At 55.5% G+C, this 19932-nt stretch overlaps 1 protein-coding gene across 2 annotated transcripts in view; it reads right to left on the bottom strand.

Moving 5' to 3' along the window:
• Positions 1-18156: 18156 nt before the first annotated feature.
• The window catches only part of PRKCA (protein kinase C alpha), a 420895-nt gene continuing 419119 nt past the window's right edge, over positions 18157-19932 (bottom strand). For both annotated transcript variants that reach the window (XM_062175255.1, XM_062175254.1), the window contains one exon: positions 18157-19065. In XM_062175255.1, coding sequence (XP_062031239.1) covers positions 18901-19065 — 165 coding nt within the window. In that variant the 3' untranslated portion in view covers positions 18157-18900. The remainder of the gene's footprint in view (positions 19066-19932) is intronic.

Below are 19932 nucleotides of genomic sequence, written 5' to 3'. Positions count from 1 at the left end.
GATACCTGCACCCCACCTGGGAGTGTTGATTCCAGTCCTGGCTCCCCTCCCCTCTGACCCAGCTTCCTCTAAATCACTAGAGAAGCAGCAGGTGATGACCCACGTACTGGGGTCCCTGCCACCCACATGAGGGACCCAGATGGAGCTCTGTCCTCCTGGCTTTGGCCTGGCCCAGACCTGGCTGTTGCAGGCATCTGGGGAGTAAACCAGCAGGTGGAAGATCTCTGTCTCTTTCTCTGTCATTTTGTCTTTCAAATAAATTATTTTTTTAAAAAAATCAGGATTAAAAACTACTTTTGTAATATGATGTACTTTGTGAAAAAATGAAGTTATATACATACATGCACCATGGATAATAGAAAGGACAGTATGGACACACACCTGAGCACCAGCAGTTAGCCACCCTGGATGAGACATTAGGGGGGACTGTTCCATTCTTCCCCTTATTCTTCTATGTCGAGCAAAGTTTGCTTTGCTTTATTTATTTGAAAGGTAGAGAGACTGAGAGATGGAGACAGACATTCAAGACAGAAAGCTCCATCCAGTGGTTCACTCCTTGGATGCTTAGGGGCTGGGCCAGGCTGAAGCCAGGAGCCCAGAACTCAGTTAAGGTCTTCCACGTGCCTGGAGCCATTGCCTGCTGCCTTGCAGGGTGGGCATTAGCAGAATGCTGGGTGGGCAGCGGAGCTGGGATGAACCCAGGCGCTCCAATATAGGATGAGAGTGTCCAAGCAGTGATTGACCACTGTGCCAAATGCCAACAAGTTTTGTTTTATAAACATGAGCAAAATGAGAAAAAGCCAACACATTCTCTTTTTTTATATTTTGGCTAAATATACATACTGCAAAATTTACCGCTTTAGCTGTTTTAAAGTTCATAGTTCATTGGCAGCGAGTTTGCTAACATCATTGTGCAACCATCATCATAAAAAGCCACATTTTAACTGTAACTTGGAATGAGATTTTCTGCACAAACTTAAGCCAAGAGCTGGAAGTCTGGAAGTTAGGCTTTTCAAATTCCAATGTGGACATCTCCGGCAATTTCCAGAAACTTCCGAACGAGGACCAGGGCCTGCTGCACAGAGACCCTGCTGTCGGTGGCTGAAGCCGACTCTGGATTTCACGTGAGAAAGAACCGGGGAAGCAAATGAATGGACTCGCGTCAGCCACATCTGGGCAGGGGGGATGTGGTGGCGCCAGGTCTGCAGGGAGAGCTTGGGGAGGGACAGATGTCGCCTGCTGAACAGACCGGCAGATGCTCAACACACAGCCGTTCAGAACAGGCTTCAGGGCACCAGCCTGCCCCCTCCCCCAATCTGGACTAACTTTGCTGCTATTTTTAACTCAGAAAAAAAAAAAACAACACTTTATTGAGATGGAATGATGAACTGCGTGTTTGCATACAAGGAAGCATTTCACAGTGAACACCTGCTGGCGTTCATTCACAGAGCTGTGTGTCCGTCGCGGCTCCCTAGGGGATTCCAAAACGAAATCGTGCAGTTTCTTCTCATTCCCTCTCGGCACAACCCTGGGCGGCACCCACTGATTTGCTTTCTGTGTGCACAGAGTTGCCTGTCCTGTGGTTTTACACAAGGACTCGCGTGTGCCTCCGGCTTCTCACGCCGAGAGCAGGGAGGACCGCGCACCCGTCCTGTTTTTCTCAATGACTGGGTGATATTCCATCACAACTGGTTTATCCACTCATCTGTTGAAGATCTGAGTCGCTCCACCTTTTGGCTGCCGGAAATGGAGCTGCCGTGAACTCGGGGGTAGCTGTACTTGAATTCTAGTGGGGGTCTGCCATGGAGCGGAATTGCTCGATTGTGTGGGGACCCTGCCCTTCCCTTTTAGAGGGACTGTCAGGGCTGTTTTCACAGCAGCTGCACTGTCCCACACTTCCGGGTCCTCCACACCCTCGCCAACACTTACTCCCTCCTGCTCTTGGGCTATGGTGTCCTGTTGGGCATGGAGTGAGCGCCACTGATCTGTGGTTCAGGAAGCAAAGGAGATGGTTAGTGGGGGTGAGAATAGGGTGAGGAATGGGCAGAGCCGGCGCCTGGTCCCCAGCCAGGGGCTTTGCTACTGGCTCCGAGCAAGCAAGGGGCACAGGAGTCCTCTGCGCTTGGGTCTGGCACCTGGAGCCCCCTCTGGTTGTGGCGAGCAGGCCTCTCGGCAAGCAGCCCTGCCTTGGCTTGTCCGGAAGCTTCCAGCTCCTGCACACCTTGATTAAGAATGGCCAATCCCCTAGCCGTCACGTGCAAAGACCATGGATCTGCTCCTCCCTGGGGATGGAAGAGATTCCGTTTTCTCTATCACTGCCATCTACTGGCCAATGCCTAGAATTGCCTGCCAGGGTCCTGCTTTTTTTATTTATTTATTTTTTTCCTTAAGAGTTATTTATTTATTTGAAAGGTGGAGTTACAGAGAGGCAGAGGCACAGAGAGAGAGGTCTTCCATCCACTGGTTCATTCCCCAAATGGCTGCAATGGCTGGAGCTGGGCCGATCTGGAGCCAGGAGCTTCTCTCGGGTCTCCCACGCATACAGTGGCCCAAGAACTTGGGTCATCATTTACTGCTTTGCCAGGCCATAGTAGAGAGCCTGATCAGAAGTGGAGCAGCCAGGACTTGAACCGGTGCCCATATGGAATGCCGGCATCACAGGTGGCGACTTTACCCGCTACGTCACAGTGCCGGCCCTAGGGTCCTGTTTTTTGTAGGACGAAGTTCCAAGCAGGCTGGCTGTTGCAAACAGTGGTAACTGTGGTTGGCCCCAGGATCAAAGGATAGGGCCTCAGCACCCCTGTAACTCCCTCATGGCCCAGTAAAATGGGCCTCAGGCCAGACTCCGTCTCTGGCTACCACTGACCAAGAGGCTTTGACAAAGTCCCTGAGCCTTCAAAGTTCTGGATCCAGCATTTGCAAGGTGAGCATCAGGCTCCTCACACCCATCTCTGTACAGGAATAAAGGAGATGATGTATTCAAGGCGAGTTGCATGGGGCAGGGACCGTGGCACAGTGGACTAAGCCGCTGCTTGGGAGGCCCTCGTCCCATGGCGGACTGCCTGGTTTGCAGTCCCGGCTGCCCTGCTTCCAATCCAGCTCCCGGCTAATGCACTAGAGGCCAGTGGCTGATGGCCCAAGTCCTTGGGTTCCTGCCACCTGTGTGGGAGACCCGGATGGAGTTCCTCCCTCCCTCCAGGCCACAGGGGCACCCTCAGGTACTTCCGGGTCTCTAGCCCGGGGCCCTGAGAGAACAGTGGGGAAGGATCTCAGTTCTTCCTGCAACCCTGTGTTCCTATGAGTCCAGAGAGCAAAGTAAACACCGAGCTGACAACACTCACACGTGGCTGGTTGGCGAGTTTGGGGCTGAGCTGGGATCACGCCTCCACCCCTCCTTCGTGTGACTGGTAGCCCACATGCCGGTGGGATGGAGGCGGGCAGGAGCAGGGCAGTGGGGGGGAGGGGGGCACACCGTGGATGGCTTTGCGAGGCATGGAGGTCACTGTGCAGCCTCTGCCTGGGGGAGCCGCGGCTCCTGAGCAGCTCTGGAGGGGAGGGAGGCGCCTCCCACCTCCTCCCTGGCGGCTCCTCCAAGGCCTGCTGTGCCCGCCCCCTTCATGGCTGCCGGCCCTTATCCTGGGCGACTCACTCTATACAGGCACAAAAAAGCTTTTCCCCTGGGAGCACCGCGGCCGACGCCCTTCCTGGGAACAGTGCAGGCAGGAGCCTGGAGCAGTCGCCCTCCATTGGGGTGACTTTGCTCCCCGGGGGACACTCGGCAGCGTCTGGTGCCATCTGGGGAGAGGGTTCTTGCTGGCATCGAGTGGGCAGAGCCAGGGATGCTGTGAGACTTCCTGCTGCGAACAGGACAGCGCCCCACTGTCAAGAACGCTGCCCCCTCCCCCCAGATGTGCCCAGGGCCAAGGCTGAGAAGCCCTGAATGGATAAAGCCTCACCCCCAGCAGTGTGGCTGGGACGGGGCGGGCACAGGGCTCTCCCAGGCAGAAGTGAGGTGGATCGTGGGAGAGCCTGCAGCTGCTTGCATGGTCCTAGTTTCTGTCCACAGCTCCTGCAGAATGACCGGCTCTGTCATTGTCACATGGACGATTGGTTACACAGTCACCCAGTCCCAGGGGGCGCGGCTCCTGGGCAGGGGTACCTGCTGCTTTCAAATCATGGCAGCCTGGAGACCAGCGAGGGTCAGGTGCCCAGGGACAGGAAGTTACACGGGGACTGTGGAGCCACATGCCCCCCCTTCCCAGTTCACAGAATGCTTACCAAGCCTTCTCCCGGCCTCACGAAGCCCCCGGCGTCTCCGCTCTGGCCTCTCCACTCTCCTCACACCTTGTTGTTTTCTGTTCCATTCGGTGTGCTATAAATTCTTGTTGCCACGATCATGATCCCAGGGCATGGCAGGCTGCTCTCCCAGACTCTGAAATCATAGGAGCTCCCGTGTGCGCAGCTGTGTGCTCACGGGCCTGTTCCCAGCCTGGCCCAGCCCTCGCAGGGTCCTCACTTTGGGTCTCATTGTTGTGTCTCGGGCCCAGCCATGTGCCTGGGGTCCTGGAGGACCCCGGGGAGCAAGTGGCTACCCAGCACCAGCCTGGAATTGAGGTTCTGTGAGTAAAGGCACAAAGAGAAGGGGCCTCCCCAGAGGACATGGACACCTGTGCTGCCTCCCCTATGTAGGGAGTGGATGCGCCCGTCACAGCAGCTGCCCACCCAGCCCCCGCTCCTGGGGGCTCCTGGTGCTCATCTCTTTGATGGCCAGGTGGGCGGGGGGGCCTTGCTTCATGTCAGCTGCTGGTGAATGGACCTGGTAAAGGGGGGGCCTGATCCCTGAGCAGCCAATGCATGGGCTTGCTGGTGACCCGGACATAGCCGGAGCCACAGGTGCACCAGGCCATTGGAGCTTACAGTGACACAGGTGCACACAATGGAGTGCATGAGACCCGGTCACAGGGTCTCTACAGATTCTAGAAGCTCCTGCTGACACACACGTGCAAGCCAGGGGCGTGCGTGAGGCCTGGCGAGGTCCGACGGCGCCTGTGGTTGAGTTGCCGGCGTGGGGGCGGCAGCCGTGTCTGGGCTCCGCGCATGTCCCGTGGTTATGTAAGCTCCTCCGGCTGGGGAAAAGCTGGATGCGGGCACACGGAACAGTCTGTACCGCTTTTGCAGATTCTTTTGAGTGTTAAATTATTTCCAAATAAAAAAGTTTTACCCAGAGAGAGAGGCTGAGGAGGTTGTGTGACGGGGAAAATCCAGCTCCCAGAATTGCCTCGGATCCACAGAGCGCCCGGGCCGGCCCCTGGCTGGGTCCGTCTGTGTTGATCACACCCCGAGGAGCCTGAGCGAACAAAATCCTACTGTCCGAGTCTTTTTGTGCATTTTTGATTATTTTCTTCAGAAATAAAAAAAAATCCCCTCCAGCAGATTTGCTGTGGGTAAGCACAATTTTTAGACTCCTGTTACACAGCGCCAAATGGACCTCCGAAAAACACTGCACAAATTTCCATCGCCACCCGCTGGCTAGGAGCGGGCTGGCTTCCCCGACTCTTGCCAAATGTGATTTTAATCTTTAAAGAAAGCTCCATCTCTGGCAAGACGACAGCTCCGACATGGTTCTCATTGTTCTTTTTCCACCAGGAGTTCTAAAGTCTTTTCTTGGCTGGAGTTGGCCCGCACAGCTGGCTGCAGCCCTGGAGACGGGAGTAGGAGCTCCCCTGTCGGTCACCTACATTGAGTTTCGTTTCAACACGATGCCGCTGAGCTGATGCAGGTCACTTGAGAGTGGCCCTGGGAGACTTCGCCTGCATTTATTTTTTATTTTATTTTTTTTTAAAGCCAATTGTGGTCGAGGACATCATTTCTTACATTGCTAAGTACCTTCCGCGCAATAAAATCATACCTGAGAAATTCCTCCTGGGATTTTGTGCCAAGAAAGCCTTTCTTTCCCAGAGCTCTTGGAGAACAGAATGAAAAGATAAGGTTATTTTGGTGCTAAAAAAAAATTAATATCCATGTGTACTAGGGGGTGTTCAAAAAGTTCGTGGGAAACAAGTATTTATGACAAAATTATTCATGGATTTCAACTTGTTTTGCACCAAAACACACTCATCTTTTCATTTCATTTTTCCACAGTTTTTTTAAAAAATTATTTTTTATTTATTTGAAAGGCAGAGTTATAGAGAGGAGAGGCAGAGAGAGAGAGAGAGAGAGAGAAGCCCCTGGCAACAAGCCATCTGAGACCAGCAGGGCACCGGGAAGGAACATGGTTCCTGGGTGATCTGAGAGCAAGATGCCTCAGCGTGGGAAACACAGGGTTTCGGGAAGCAAAACGGGAAATGAGCCCAAGACGCTCAAAGATGTTCAGTCATTGATTTCCGGGATTCCATTCGAAAAGATGATCCAAAATGCATCCAAGGGAACAAAGGCATTGGTCAATCATTCAAAATAATAATTACAACAATAAAGCTGGGAAAACACGAAATTCCGGTGACAGCCCAAGCTGGCGCCTGGCAGAATGGAAACAGCAGCCATGGACGGTATTCTGCGCGAGAGTTCTGAGCGACTTGAAGGAAAGCGTGGGCGGTGACGTTACGTGGAGGAGGCTGCGGACTTGCGTGTTCATTATGCTCACTGTGCGGTGTGTGCACTGTCACAACAAAATAAACTCACACCTCAGCAGTGGTTGTCTCCTGGCTCTGTGACGAGAGTGAATTTTAGTATCTTTGAAAAAAGATTTATCTATTTGAAGGGCAGAGTTACAGAGATCTTCCATCTCTTGGTTCACTCCTAAAATGGCCACATTGGCCAGGGCTGAGCCGGGTCGAAGCCAGGAGCCAGGAACTTCATCTGGGTCTCCCATGTGGGTGGCAGGAGCCCAGGCACTTGGGCCATTTTCTCCAGGGCATCAACAGGACGCTGGATCGGAAGTGGAGCAGATGGGACTTCGGCCGGAGCTCCGACAGGGGATGCCGGTGTTGCAGGTGGTGGCTTTACCTGCTGCTCCACGAAGCCAGCCCCTGCATTTTATTAACTTTTTTTTTTGACAGGCAGAGTTAGAGAGAGAGAGAGAGAGAGAGAGAGAGAGAGACAGAGAGAAAGGTCTTCCTTCCGTTGGTTCACCCCCCAGATGACTGCTACAGCCGGAGTTGAGCTGATCCGAAGCCAGAAGCCAGGAGCCAGGTGCTTCCTCCTGGTCTCCCATGTGGGTGCAGGCGCCCAAGCACCTGGGCCATCCTCCACTGCCTTCCCAGGCCACAGCAGAGAGCTGGACTGGAAGAGGAGCAACCGGGACAGAATCCGGTGCCCCAACCGGGACTAGAACCCAGAATACTGGCACCACAGGTGGAGGATTAGCCAAGTGAGCCATGACACTGGCCCTACATTTTATCAACGTATCTTGACTTTTCTATATTTTCTAAGATTTAAACAGTAAGCATGGATTTTATAAGAAACAAAAGTAGAAAGGAAAAACGAGTCAAACCACCAGGGAGACTCAGCGAAACACATTTAGGATAAAGGGGGTCATGAGACATCCCGAGCCAAGAGCGCGCAGCGAAGCCACTACCAAACCCCTTATGCGCAGAGACTGTGAGATCATAAATATTTGCCGTGTGCAGTTGCTAAGCCCAGAGATAATTTGCTACAGAGCCATAGACATTGTATACACTCAGTAACCACTAACTGCTTGCAGGATTGTGTGCGCACGAACGTGGAAGCGACTCATTGATGAGAAATTAGAATTCACCACGTGCTTCGTTTCTGAGTGCATCCGACACTAAAATCGAGAGTCCTAAAAACCCTCCCAGCCACTGGCCGAGAATCCAGCTTCTAGGACTTTATACGAGGAAGTGGAGGCTGCCACCCGAGCGCAGTGCCCAGGAGCAGGGTTTTTGTTGGTTTGTGTTACTGCTGTCTTCCCAACACCGGAGCAGTAGAGCCTCAGAGCTGGGAAGGGCTTGATGACTACAGTTTTGAGTGAATGAATGAGCCTATGAAGATATAAAGATGGGGGGTATTCATCACAATGTTTATGAACGTAAAAAAAAAAAAAGTGAGCCATCTAAATGCTAGAACAGTAGAACAGGAGCAGGTGATGAAATGGACAAACCGCAGCGCTGCAGCTCCGACGCGCAGTTCTGCGGGCTGTCTGTGCTTGGTGGTGCCGTTCTCCTTAGCGGATACCCAGGGAACGACCTCCCGGATTAACTAACATTCTTTTACTCCCCCCGCCCCGCCCCTACTAAACAGTATGATACACACCTGATTTTTTCCGAATTCTCATTTTCTCCTATTTCCATGCAGTTTGGCTCCCACTGTGACTTGTGAGTCAGTTTATTTATCCCCCAAGTGTGTGATGCCTGTCATTTAAGCAAATGGCGTACACACGGATGAAATACAAGCACAAAGAGTAGAATGGTTTCAAAGAACACAGCATGGAATGGCTAATAGAGAAAAGGAGTTTTTTAAAAATGCTGGTTGTGGGTCTGATGTCGTGGTGTAGTGGGTAAAGCCACTGCCTGTAGTGCCGGCATCCTATATGGGTGTCGGTTCGAGTCCCGGCCGTTCCATTTCCAATCCAGCTCTCTGCTATGGCCTGGGAAAGCAGTGGAGGATGGCCCAAGTGCTTGGGCCCCTGCACCCACAAGGGAGACCTGGAAAAAGCTCTTGATTCCTGGCTTTGGATCGTTGCAGTTCCGGCCGTTGTGGCCAATTGGGGAGTGAACCAGCGGATGGAAGACCTCTCTCTCTCTCTCTCTGTCTCTCCTTCTCTCTCTGTGTGTGTAACTCTGACTTTCAAAAAAATAAATCTTTATAAAAGATGCCAGTTGTAGGTGGGGCAGCTCGGAAGACTGGAAACCATTGCACCAGTGGAGATGGACTTGGCGTTCATGTCTCTGTGAGTGTCTGGTGAATGCATTCTTCAAATACACTCAAGTTGGAACTTTGAAAGTCAAGCATTATGTGGATATTTCAAACATCTATGGGCCAACGTTGTGGCACAGCAGGTTAGGCGCTGGTTCCAGCCCCACCTGGAAGGCAGAGGAAGACGGCCAGGTACTTGGGCCCCTGCCACCCGTGTGTGAGACCTGGGTGGAGTTCCAGGCTCCTGGTTTTGGCCTGGTCCAGCCCTGGCCATCTGGGATGTGAACCAGTGGAGAAAAGATCTGTCTCTTGCACATGCTTTCTCTTGTAACTCTGCCTTTCAAGTAAATAATCTTTAAAAATAAATAAATAAAAGCTAGGTTTATTTCAGTGCAAAAAACCTGAAATCCATGCATATGAGAGGTCTTTACAAAAACCATGAAAAAGCTGTATCATGAAAACCCATGTGTGGTTTCAAATTATTTTTCCACCCATGTAAATGTATCTTTTCATTTCATTTTCTGTGAACTTTTGGAGGTACCCTTGGATCATTTCTGCAGGAGATTCTCACTCGGAGTGGACCTCCTCCTTTCTGAATGGTCCTGCCTTCGCAGGCTTTGTCAATGTCTCCCGTGCAAGTGCGTGTGTGTGTATGTATGTGTGCGTGCATGTGTGCATGTGTGTGTGCGTGGTCCCTGCCCTAGGTGAACAGCCTGGGCTCAGTGCCTCGGGATGGGACGGCTTCTCCCTCCCGTTGCAGGTGACACTTGCTGGATTGTCCCTCGGGGTGGCTGTGGGTGGCCGTGGGCAGCTGTGGTCCTCCTGTGGCAGGAGGGCACGTCCGGGCCCTTGCTGTTGCCATGCCTCCCAGCCCGTTGGGCCCCTGCAGGTGCGAGTCTGCCAGGAGGGGGCGGCTGCAGGGTGCCTGCCGGGCTCTGCGAGCCATGGTGCTATTTTTCTCTCTCCACCCACACCAGATAGTGCAAAAACCAGAAATCCGGAGCAGGAGGGTGGAGGTGGGAGAGCGGCTTCTGGAAACGGTGGCAGAAGGGCATTCGAGCAGCCAAGAGAAGCAATCATTGGCTGTGGCAGTGGATGGGCTTGGATGGGCTCCACAGAGGGGAACCACCCACTGGGGGTGCGCTGGGCCCGCCGCCCCCTCCCTGATCCGCACGGCAGGGCAAGGGCAGGCAGATCGGCGAGACCTGGTGCCCCGCCTCCCCGTGCTGCTGAGTTGTGCAGCGCGAAGCCAGCAAAGGGCCCCGGGCCTCCATTTCCCCATCTGCAGGATGTGATCTGTGATCTTGGTCCCATGGAGGTGCCACAGGGCTTAAACGAGAGAGCTGTGCTTCGCTTACACATTAGGTGCTGGGTGAAGTCAGCTCCTCCACCTGTCTGCTGGCTTCTGCTGCCTGCGACCTCCCCTTCCCAGCCTCTCCTCCCGCAGACTGCACACCCTCCCTGCCTCCTCCTCCAGGAAGGCCCCTCTGCTTCTTTTTGTTGGCTCGGTTCACATAGGGTTGCTCACCTGGGTGATATTTAACCACCCAGGACCTCTTCTGGGAGCCGAGCACAGCAAACAGGACCTTCCCGGGGGAGTCACTGCCTGCTGTAAAGACACGCCTATGCAGTACCTAGCAGGGCACCTGGCACGCCTGCACCCATCACTCCGCGTGCGTCTCAGGTTCACACTTCTGGAGACAGGGTCGGGGCAGGAGAGAGAGAGAGAGAGAGAGAGAGAGAGAGAGGTCCTTATCCCCTGCTTCATTCCCCAACTAGCTGCAACAGTCCGGGTTGTGCCAGGCTGCAGCCAGGAGCCTAGCACTCCATCCAGGTCTCCCCCCTGGGTGTCAGGGGCCCACGCACTTGGCCATTTCCTGCTGCCTTCCCTGGCACCTGGGCAGAGAGCTGGGTGGGAAGCAGTCACTGGGACTCTGATAGGGGATGCTGGTGCCACGGCCTGCGGGGCCACGACACCGGCCCCACACTTCTGGCTCTTGCTGGCCCACCTCTCTGGAGTCCTTGAGCCTGGCGCTGGCTCTTTCATTCCCTGGACCCGTTTTTTCTACTTTCCCGTCTCGTGCTTAGAATAGACCTCCGTGTGCTGTGATTTATATTGAATTAGCTTAAGAAAAAAAAAAAAAGGAGCCCAGGAACTTCCTGTTCTGCCTCCTTAGAGGTAAGTGCACTCCACACAGGCGATGCCCCGCTCTCTGCCACACGTGTTCTCAGCACGGGGGACAGAGCGTACGACAGACCGGCGCCGAGCAGCCACTGCGGGGACACAGGGCAGCCACTGCCTCTGCGCTCCGGGCTGCAAGGCAGAGGGCTGCTTAGGCAGCGGCTCATGGCAGGCTGAGAGACGGCCTTCAGTTTTCTTGGGTCCATCTCGGCTCCTGGGTTGCTTGCTCCCTTGAGGGCAAGGACCGGGGCTTGCTCATGGCGGATGTGACTCCTCGCTAGGCTTAGCGCAGTCGTGGGGTTCCATGCATGTGTGTGTTCATTCACTCACTTATCCCACAGTGCTCTGGGTGCTGGGACCTAGCGGCACCCTGGATGGGCATGTAGGATCGAATCACCCTGGGTGGCGAACTGTCCACCAGCCGGGAGCCCTGCCTGAGAGCGGGCCCAGCAGCACCTGTGCATGGACTGGGTGTTGCTGGGAGAGTGAGACCAGCTCTGGACGGACCAGCTTTTCAGCTTCTCCTTGGGGTAGCCCAGGATGCCACTGGAAGGACCATTGTCCACTGCGTGGAGCCTCGGCTGCAGGCCCTGGAGGACCAGGTGCAATCCTTCCTGGCTGTGCCCCTCGGGTTGCCCCACAGGAGTAAACTTGCATGGGTCAGTTCAGGGCCCTCGGGCCACCGCTGCGCCTGAGGACCCTGCCTGGTGTAGGAGGACTCCTGTGCTCTGTTCTGCATTGTAGCAGAACCAGATGCCACCAAACAGTAGCATGGTAGAAGCCAGGGGCGTGCCAGGAAGCCACAGAGGGCCACTCTTCACGTGGCCATTCTGCTGGGCAGGTGAGGAATGGCCACAAGCCAGCCTCCAACGAACGAAGCTCAAGGCCAGTCTGGAAGCTGCTCCAAGGGCCCTACCAGGGTCCTTGGCTTTTCTGCAAAAATACCTCTCCCCGGCCCCTTGCATTGCAAAGACCGTGAGCTCCGGGGTTCTGTGTGAGCACAGTGTCTCCACGGGGACGTTATCACGTGGGTGATCTACCTAGTCTGGGAGCAAGGCCGTGATGCGTGGGGTGCTGATGCTGGGAGGGCAGGCCCAGGTCTGCGTGACTGCAGGTGGGTGGGAGGGGAGCTGTGAGCATGAGGGCAGAGAAGTGCTGCCCCCCCCCACCTTGCAAAAAAGAAAAAAAAGAAAAAGAAAAGAAACAGCAGGTGAGAAAGCAGCCAGGCTGACGCTTGGCTTTTAGACGTCCTGTTGTTTTAATTCCTCCTGGGCCTAATTCTCTCGCAGCCCAATATTCCCCACCTGTTTCACCTTTAAGCCACCCCCTCCCCGACGACTGTGGTTGTCATCACCCACAAATGAACTCAGGATGAGGGCTGCTGACGTGCAAGTGGGGACAGCCCTGCAGCCTAGCGCGGTGTGGCTCAGAGCATGGGTGCGGCAAACGCCCACGGGCTGGGCGGGCTGCCTCTGCGGTCCTCCACCCCTCCACCCCCCCACCCCCTGTTGGGGGTGCAAGGACAGTAAGCTCCCTGTAGGCACGGAACACCTGCCCTTCCTCTCTACCATGTCCCCAGGGACCGGGCTCAATTCCTGGTCGGAGCAGGGGCTTGGCAGGTGATTGGTGTGAATGAATGATTGAATGAATGAAGGAATGATCCAGCACACGTTGTCCCAGTCACCATGGGGGCTTTGAGTCAAAGGACACAGTCTTTTAAGAAAACCCAGGTGTGACTGTCCCTGGAGAACCACGCCTGGTGACAGCGCGAACCGGGACTGCAGAGCGTGGCCAGGTCAAAGGAGAAGGACATCTGATGAAAAATCATCGCAGTGCTGCAAAGGCGGCTGAGGAATGATCATTATCTTTATTCATACACACTGGCTGCCAAACCACAATTGGGGGATGTAACAAAGCAGGGCATGCAAACGAGGTCAGAGGTTATACAAATGGGAGGGGAGCAATGCAATAATCTACATGTCCATCGCACCTGCTCGCCAGCCAAACGTTTTGCCAACAGGTGCTTATACAGAAAGGAAACAACCTTCACCTTCCATCTCTTCCTCCATGCAAACTTGGCGTCTTCAATGATGCTTTTGAGTTAATGATTTAAACACACACACACACGGGTGCACGCACGCACACACACACGCACACACACGCATCATGTAGCAAAAAGCAAGGATTTCAAATGTGTCTGACCATCTATGAAAGATATTCCGAAAGATCCTAAAGGGAAAGGGTAGGAGGTGAGATTTTAGATTCCAACCAGGAGGTTGCTTTCGTGTAAGACGATCGTGTACTAAGCCCCCAGAGAAAGGCTCACCTTCCTCCAGAAAGGACAGCCACAAGCCAGCCAACCACCCCAGGAACAGAGACCTTAGAGTCCAGCCGAGGAGACACAGACACGGTTGTTTGACCAGAAACTGCAAAGCTGCCCTTTAAAAGGCAGACTTGATACCTGCTCTCTGCAGAGTGGTGGGGGGGCGGGGGTTCTGGCTCCTCCCACGTGAACAAAACCCTGCCGCCAGCAGCTGAGGCCCGCCCCGCCTCCTACTTCACGGGAGAGTGAGGGATTTCCCTTAAAGGGCATCTCTGAATCCTCACCAATGTGAGACCTGGGGACCCCGGGGGGACTGGGGACAGAAGTGAGGAGGCGTCCCTTCCTCCTGGCAAAAGTGGTCATAGAGTCTCCCAGAGCAACGGAAGGGGCCCCGGACCCCTGGGAATGCTCCCCTAGGGCTACCTCTGGATGGGGGACCCTAAAGCTGTTACCTGAACGTTTCTAGACTTGTCTCTGGTGTTTACTACTCCACACCCCACCGCCTCGGGAAAGGTCTGCAGTGGGACTGCAGCTAGGGGGCGCTCTAGCTGACCCTGATGGAGTCCGCCTACAGACTCCATGGGAATTGGAATCTTGTGAAATTGACAGTGGTGACGGTAGCTTTATTGTAAAAACTCAATTTTAAAATTAGAATCGAGTTATTAAAGTTCTCCATAAAAAAGTACAAATAGCCCAGTATATTCAATTGTTCTTTTGGCATTAACAAATTAATTTCTTCTTTAAGGTTAAAAAAGAAGTCTTTGGAATTTGTGGGCTTCAGGCTTAGGGTTGTGATGAGGCTGACTGATGGCTGTGAGGGACTTTACATGGTCAACTGGAGCCCACACAGCAGCGTGGACGAGGATCACGGCTGGGCCGGCTCGGGCCCCTCCCAGGCGGCCCCTGACGTATGGAGGGAACGGGACTGTGGCTGCCACCACTTCCAGGCGGCTCCCTTCACCCGCTGTAGCGCAGGTGGCCTTGCCCCGTGTTCTGGAGCTGCGCACAGAAACCACAGCGTTCCCCACATTTGCTGCCTGGGCCCAGGTGGGAAAGGGCCGGGGATGTCGCCTGTCCAGTGCGTGTCCAAACAAGCAACCCAAGCAGCTCGAGGGGAAAGTGTTTTAAACACATTTCCCGAGACGCCTTGTCACTACCAGCCGGGGTGTCCACCTGCTCCCTATCAGGGACGGGGCTGTCGCCGTCCCTGTAACTGTCCCCGCCACCGTTCCCTGCAGCCCCCGCCCGGCCTCTGCTTCCTGGTCCGAGGGCGAGCAGGTGGCCCTGCCCTCGCTGGGTTACAAGGAAGCAGGAGATGGTGTGATCAGTGGGCGACTTCAGATGACCAAAGTGAGAAAGTGACTGTCAGATGGTACGGCCTTGGGCTTTTAAAAACCGAAGGCTCGCACTTGCCCCCTCTCTCATGGCAGAGAGAACAGAGCCCAGCCCCAGCCCCCAGCTTGTCCTGCTCAGCCTGGGCAGGGGTGAACGGCAGCCTGGCTCATTTCTGCCACTTCTCCACCCCTCCTTAGCTGCTGTGGTCCTCAGCAGGGGGCCGCGAAGGGAACCCCAGGACCCCCCAGCCGGTTCTGCCCTGGGAACCGGAAGCCACTTCGGGCAGGGACACGGGCTCCAGCAGTGGGTGGGGGTGTTGCCGGCAGCTGAGGGAGGAGGAGCAGGCCGGGTCTGGCAAGAACAGTCTCGGTGGCTTCCGTCTGCACCCATGGGCTCCCATGGCAAAGCCACGGGACAGGGCCACGGCTTCCTCCCCTCTGCCAACAGTTGTCTCTCTGGATGCACTCCTGCGGCCTATTTCCAGCAAGCCCCGCCCCTCTGCTAAGGACCTGAGCTCAGAGGGGTGTGTGACAGTCACAGGCCAGGCTGCCACCCCCCACCCCGTGCCCTTTGCTGATCTCTCCACCATCTCAGGCTGGGCTTCCCAAGAGCGCCAGACACCCCGGTTTTCTTTGCTTTTTTTTTTTTTTTTTTTTTTTGGACAGGCAGAGTGGACAGTGAGAGAGAGAGACAGAGAGAAAGGTCTTCCTTCCGTTGGTTCACCCTCCAATGGCCGCTGCAGCCGGCGCACCGCACTGATCCGAAGGCAGGAGCCAGGTGCTTCTCCTGGTCTCCCATGTGGGTGCAGGGCCCAAGGACTTGGGCCATCCTCCACTGCACTCCCGGGCCACAGCAGAGTGCTGGCCTGGAAGAGGGGCAACCGGGACAGAATCCGGCGCCCTGACTGGGACTAGAACCCGGGGTGCCGGAGCCGCAGGCGGAGGATTAACCTATTGAGCCACAGCACTGGCCCGACACCCCCGGTTTTCTACCCGAGGTCCCAGCAAGGAAGGTGGACGAGCCTCCCGAGAACCTAGCCTGGGTTACAGTTCTGCACGGCCAGCCCATGGGCCCCTGCCAGAGAGGGAGCCCCCGCCCCACTCTAACGCGAGGCGATTTTGTGGGTCCCATGGAGACTCAGACTGTGCTAGGTTCTCCCCAACAGACCCAGGTGACGCCACAGTGCTCAGGAGCCAGTGCTTAGTGGAGAGTCCCCTGGGAACTTGATGCCCCAGCCAAGGTGGCCTCCTATGCCAGGCTCCCACAAGGGGGCTGCAGCGGGCCCAGCAAGCCGTGTTCCTGCCCTGTCCCTTTCCACACAGCCCCAGATGCGGGACAGTGGCATGGACTTCCATAGGCCGATTTGGTGGGGGGCGGGGTGAGAGCAGTTAACAGTCACCCGTTCAGCTGCCCAGCGCACGGCAGCACTTCCCAGGCTCTGCTTCTTCCTCCTGCCCCTCTGAGTCGCTCTAGAGCCCGCTGTCCCTTCCGCAGAGTGCTGGGCCCCACGCCCAGGGTCCGTCCCTTGAACCCTTTCCCACACATTCTAAGAGGACGCAACCAGCCGAGGGGTTGGAGAGATTTCCCAGCATCATCAGCGACAGATTCGGAGCTAGGTGTGGCTGTCTGCAGGGGGCCTGACCCTCTGCCCAGCCCCAAGGAGCAGGCAGCCAGGGGCCCCAGGCAAAGGGTCCACAGCCCTACGCGTCCCTTTGGTAGGGCTCGCCTCGTCTCTTGGGGCCTGGCTGCGGTCAGCCCGGCTGCTGTGCCACCCTGCACGGGGAGCCGGCCCTTTGGTCTCCTGGGCGCTTTCTACAAACCCGCCCCTGCTCTGTGTGCCCGGCGAGGGCGTGGCCCAGGAGCAGGCCTGCAGAGGTCCTCCAGCTAGGGCCGAGGCGCACAGCGGAGGTCTCACTCACGCTGCAGGTGAAGCTGGTGCAAACAGCTGGGGGGACGCACGGCCGCCGGCGGTAAGGACCGGCTGCCATGCTCACTGTTATTCCTTCCTCATGCTACAGAAGTTGGCGCTCCTGAGACCCTCGCACTGGGGGAGGGTCTGGGCCGAGCTGCGAGAGGCCAATCCTGGCGACAGGGGTTTTTTCTGCCAAGGGCTATTTGGATATCTGTACATCATTTGCGGGCTCTATGCGATTATCAACTTGGAAATCAGCCTGCTATGGGTTTGGTGCATCCTGAATCCCACTTCCATGCAGGGCCAGACCAGAAGAATCTGGGCCTTACATGGCCCCAGGCCGGATGTTCTCACCCCTGCACCACAGGGCACGACTTGCAATGCCTGCACGTGCTGGAGCAAACAGCGGGTCGTTTGGGGGCAGCTTCCAGTGTGCCCAGGGACACAGAACAACGAGGAGTCTCCTGGTCCCTCCCACCCCAGAGTCACCAACAGCCACAAGGTTGAAAAGTAGAATGCACGCGCGCACACCCACACACACACACCTGCACGCACACACACACACGCAGGGTTCAGCCCAGGGGCTGTGACATCGCCACCTGTGCCTGGACGGCCCCTGTGTGTGGCATACAAGACTTGCCGCTACCCCCAAGAGGAAGAGTGGGAGGGGCCCGACCACAAGGTGGCATTAAGAAGTGAACAGAGCTTCTCTAAGGTAATCGCTACCAACACCGTCTGACTGCAGGTAGGATTGAGCCCGCACATAGACGCAGAGCGGAAGCCTAACTGGGCGTGGCAAGGAGCCATTCAGATCTACGTGACAAAAATTCACAGGTCAGCTACAGGGCCCATGTGCAGGGAGCGGGGAGGGGCGGGGAGGCACCACAACAAAGAATTAAGCTAAAAACTTAACCAGAAAAGCTGATTAGAAACATGAACCTTCACAAATATAGCACAATTATGTCTTATAAAATTATTATAATACTCTCTTTATACTTGATACGATTATATCAATAATATAGATTCACTTGTAATTAAGGTTTATTATAAACATGCAAAATTCATTGCATGATGCATCTGCAAAACATTATTAAAATCCTTCTACCCAGAAAGCATCCGGTGTCCTGATTCTACAGCTCCAGGTGTGTCATTCAATGGGAACCCGACCTGGGGGGCCGTCCATCCCTAAGCGGACGCCAGGGCCTCGGAACAGGACGAGGGTCTATTGGTGGGGACTGACGCTGGAGTCAAGTTAAGTTATTGAACATCGTACGTTCCTAAAGGTCACTGCAGCTTAATAAATAAATAAGTACAAAAGGGGGGGGGGCGTACACTTCAGATTCTTAGGGAGGGGGACAACATAGGTAGCAAAATATCGGTGGGGGTGGGGCAGGGGTTGGCTAACAACACGCGTTAGTGGCATGGTTACTGATGGCACCCTGGACCGGGGTGTACTCTCCCCGAGATCAAGAGGAACATGCGCACACACCGCTTCGTCCTGGATCTGAAATGATTCCACAAAAGCTCGCTTAGCAAAGTCCTTGATGGTTTGGCCTCTTGGGGGAAAAAAAAACAACAAAACAAATGCAAGTGTCAAGATAGTTATCAACCAAGCAGGGGACCGGAGGACAGATCATCACCCAAGGCTCATCTGAGATTTTCTTTTTGTTTTGGAAGCTGGGCTAGAGTTGGTGACGCCGTGTCGATGTCGGGGGATAGTGAGTAGTCTCGTCCCGGCCTCTCACACCCAAGGGGTCGTCTCCACCGAGGCACAGACCGCGGCTGGCAGCTCGCAGACCTCCCCTTCTCTGAGCTCCTGTTCCCATTCCTTTACCTCCTGGTTGGAGGTGCTTCCGGCCCACCAGGCTGGGGCAGGTTCACTTTCGCTTCTCTGCTTGGGGGGAGCCTCATGGTGAGAATCCAGCCAGAAACAGGATATGGGAATATACCAAATCGTACCAAAAAAAAAAAAAAAAGAGGGGCGAGGGCCTGCTTTCTGCCTAGGAGGGGTTGGCCTACAGCCAGGTGCAACTCCCACATGATCAAACCGGCCGCTGTTCACGATTTGCGTATCCACTAACATAATGTTCTTGGTTTTAAGAGAGAGACCCTGGACAGCTGATCGCCTTGGGACTATAACCCTACAATTTTCAGGCCTCCATGTGGAGCAAAAACATAAGGCCGTGGCCTTAAAATTTTAGGGTTAAGGATCACTTCCCGCCGCTAGGGGTGCTGGGGGCTGCAGGGGGTGGGCACGCTGGGTCTCGCCGGCGACTTTCATACTGAGCTCTGTAGGATGGGGTGCACGAACTGGGGGTTGACATACGAGAACCCTTCGAAATCAGACTGGTCTATGTTAGCGATGACCAGTTGATCCGGCGGCGTGAGCACGGGCTGCCCTCGCGTGAAGAACTTGTCGAAGTTTTCTGCTCCTTTGCCACACTGCGGAGAGGAAAGCGAGACACGGTCAGTGCTGTCACAGGTGGCCCTGGACGGTGGGGTGGAGGGGAGCAGGGCTGGAGAGGCAGGAAGACTCCTGGAGAGCCTGCAGGGCTGTTGGGGCTGGGAGCCAGGCCCAGCCACCGACCACGGAGATGGATCCTGGGATCCTGGGAAGGGAAACCCTGGTGGGCGACAAGGTAGCAACGAGGACACGGCTTCCCCTCCCGGCCCCAGTCACCAAGCAAGCAGAGCCACGAGCGCAAGCGCCACGCGCAGCCGGGGCCCTCGGTCAGGGCTCCCTCCATGTTGAAAAGGCCAGGATGTCGGCTAAAACCCCTGAACCGGGAGGGTGAGGTGACCGCCCTGCAGCTGGCTCCACGCAACGACACTCGCAACCAAGGTAAAAGCTGCGGCATCGCTGCCTTCTCACTAGGACGTTCTCGAATCTCCCGGCGGCGTGGTGGCAGGGCTGGGCGACGTGCACCGGGGCCCGGCTGGCAGCCGCACAGCCACATGCAGCAGCCCGGCGGCTGGCGGGCAGGACAGCAGGGCAATTGCAGGGCAGTCCCCGGGCTGGAGGAGGTTGGCATTGTGGCCTGGGGAGGCGGGGCCGAGCCGCTGCCTGCAAAGTCGCTTAAGCAGCCGTGGCTCAGTGGCTCGGAGGTGGACTCAAGCTGGGGGTGGGGGTGTTGCCTCCTCCTTACTCTTCCAGCCACATGGAGGGGGTGCGGTGGTGGTGGCAGGGTCTCTGGGATCCCAGGTGGCCCTACCCACGACTCCCAACATGCTGCAAATGATGCCCTTGAACCTACTGGTAGTAAGTACCATGGCAACGTGGGTTAATGCTGAGTTAGCAAAGGTGTTATA

Source organism: Lepus europaeus, chromosome 18, assembly GCF_033115175.1.
Source record: "Lepus europaeus isolate LE1 chromosome 18, mLepTim1.pri, whole genome shotgun sequence".
Lineage (NCBI taxonomy): Eukaryota > Metazoa > Chordata > Mammalia > Lagomorpha > Leporidae > Lepus > Lepus europaeus.
The sequence above is the reverse complement of the archived record's forward strand: the minus strand, read 5'-3'. Positions and strand labels throughout refer to the sequence as shown.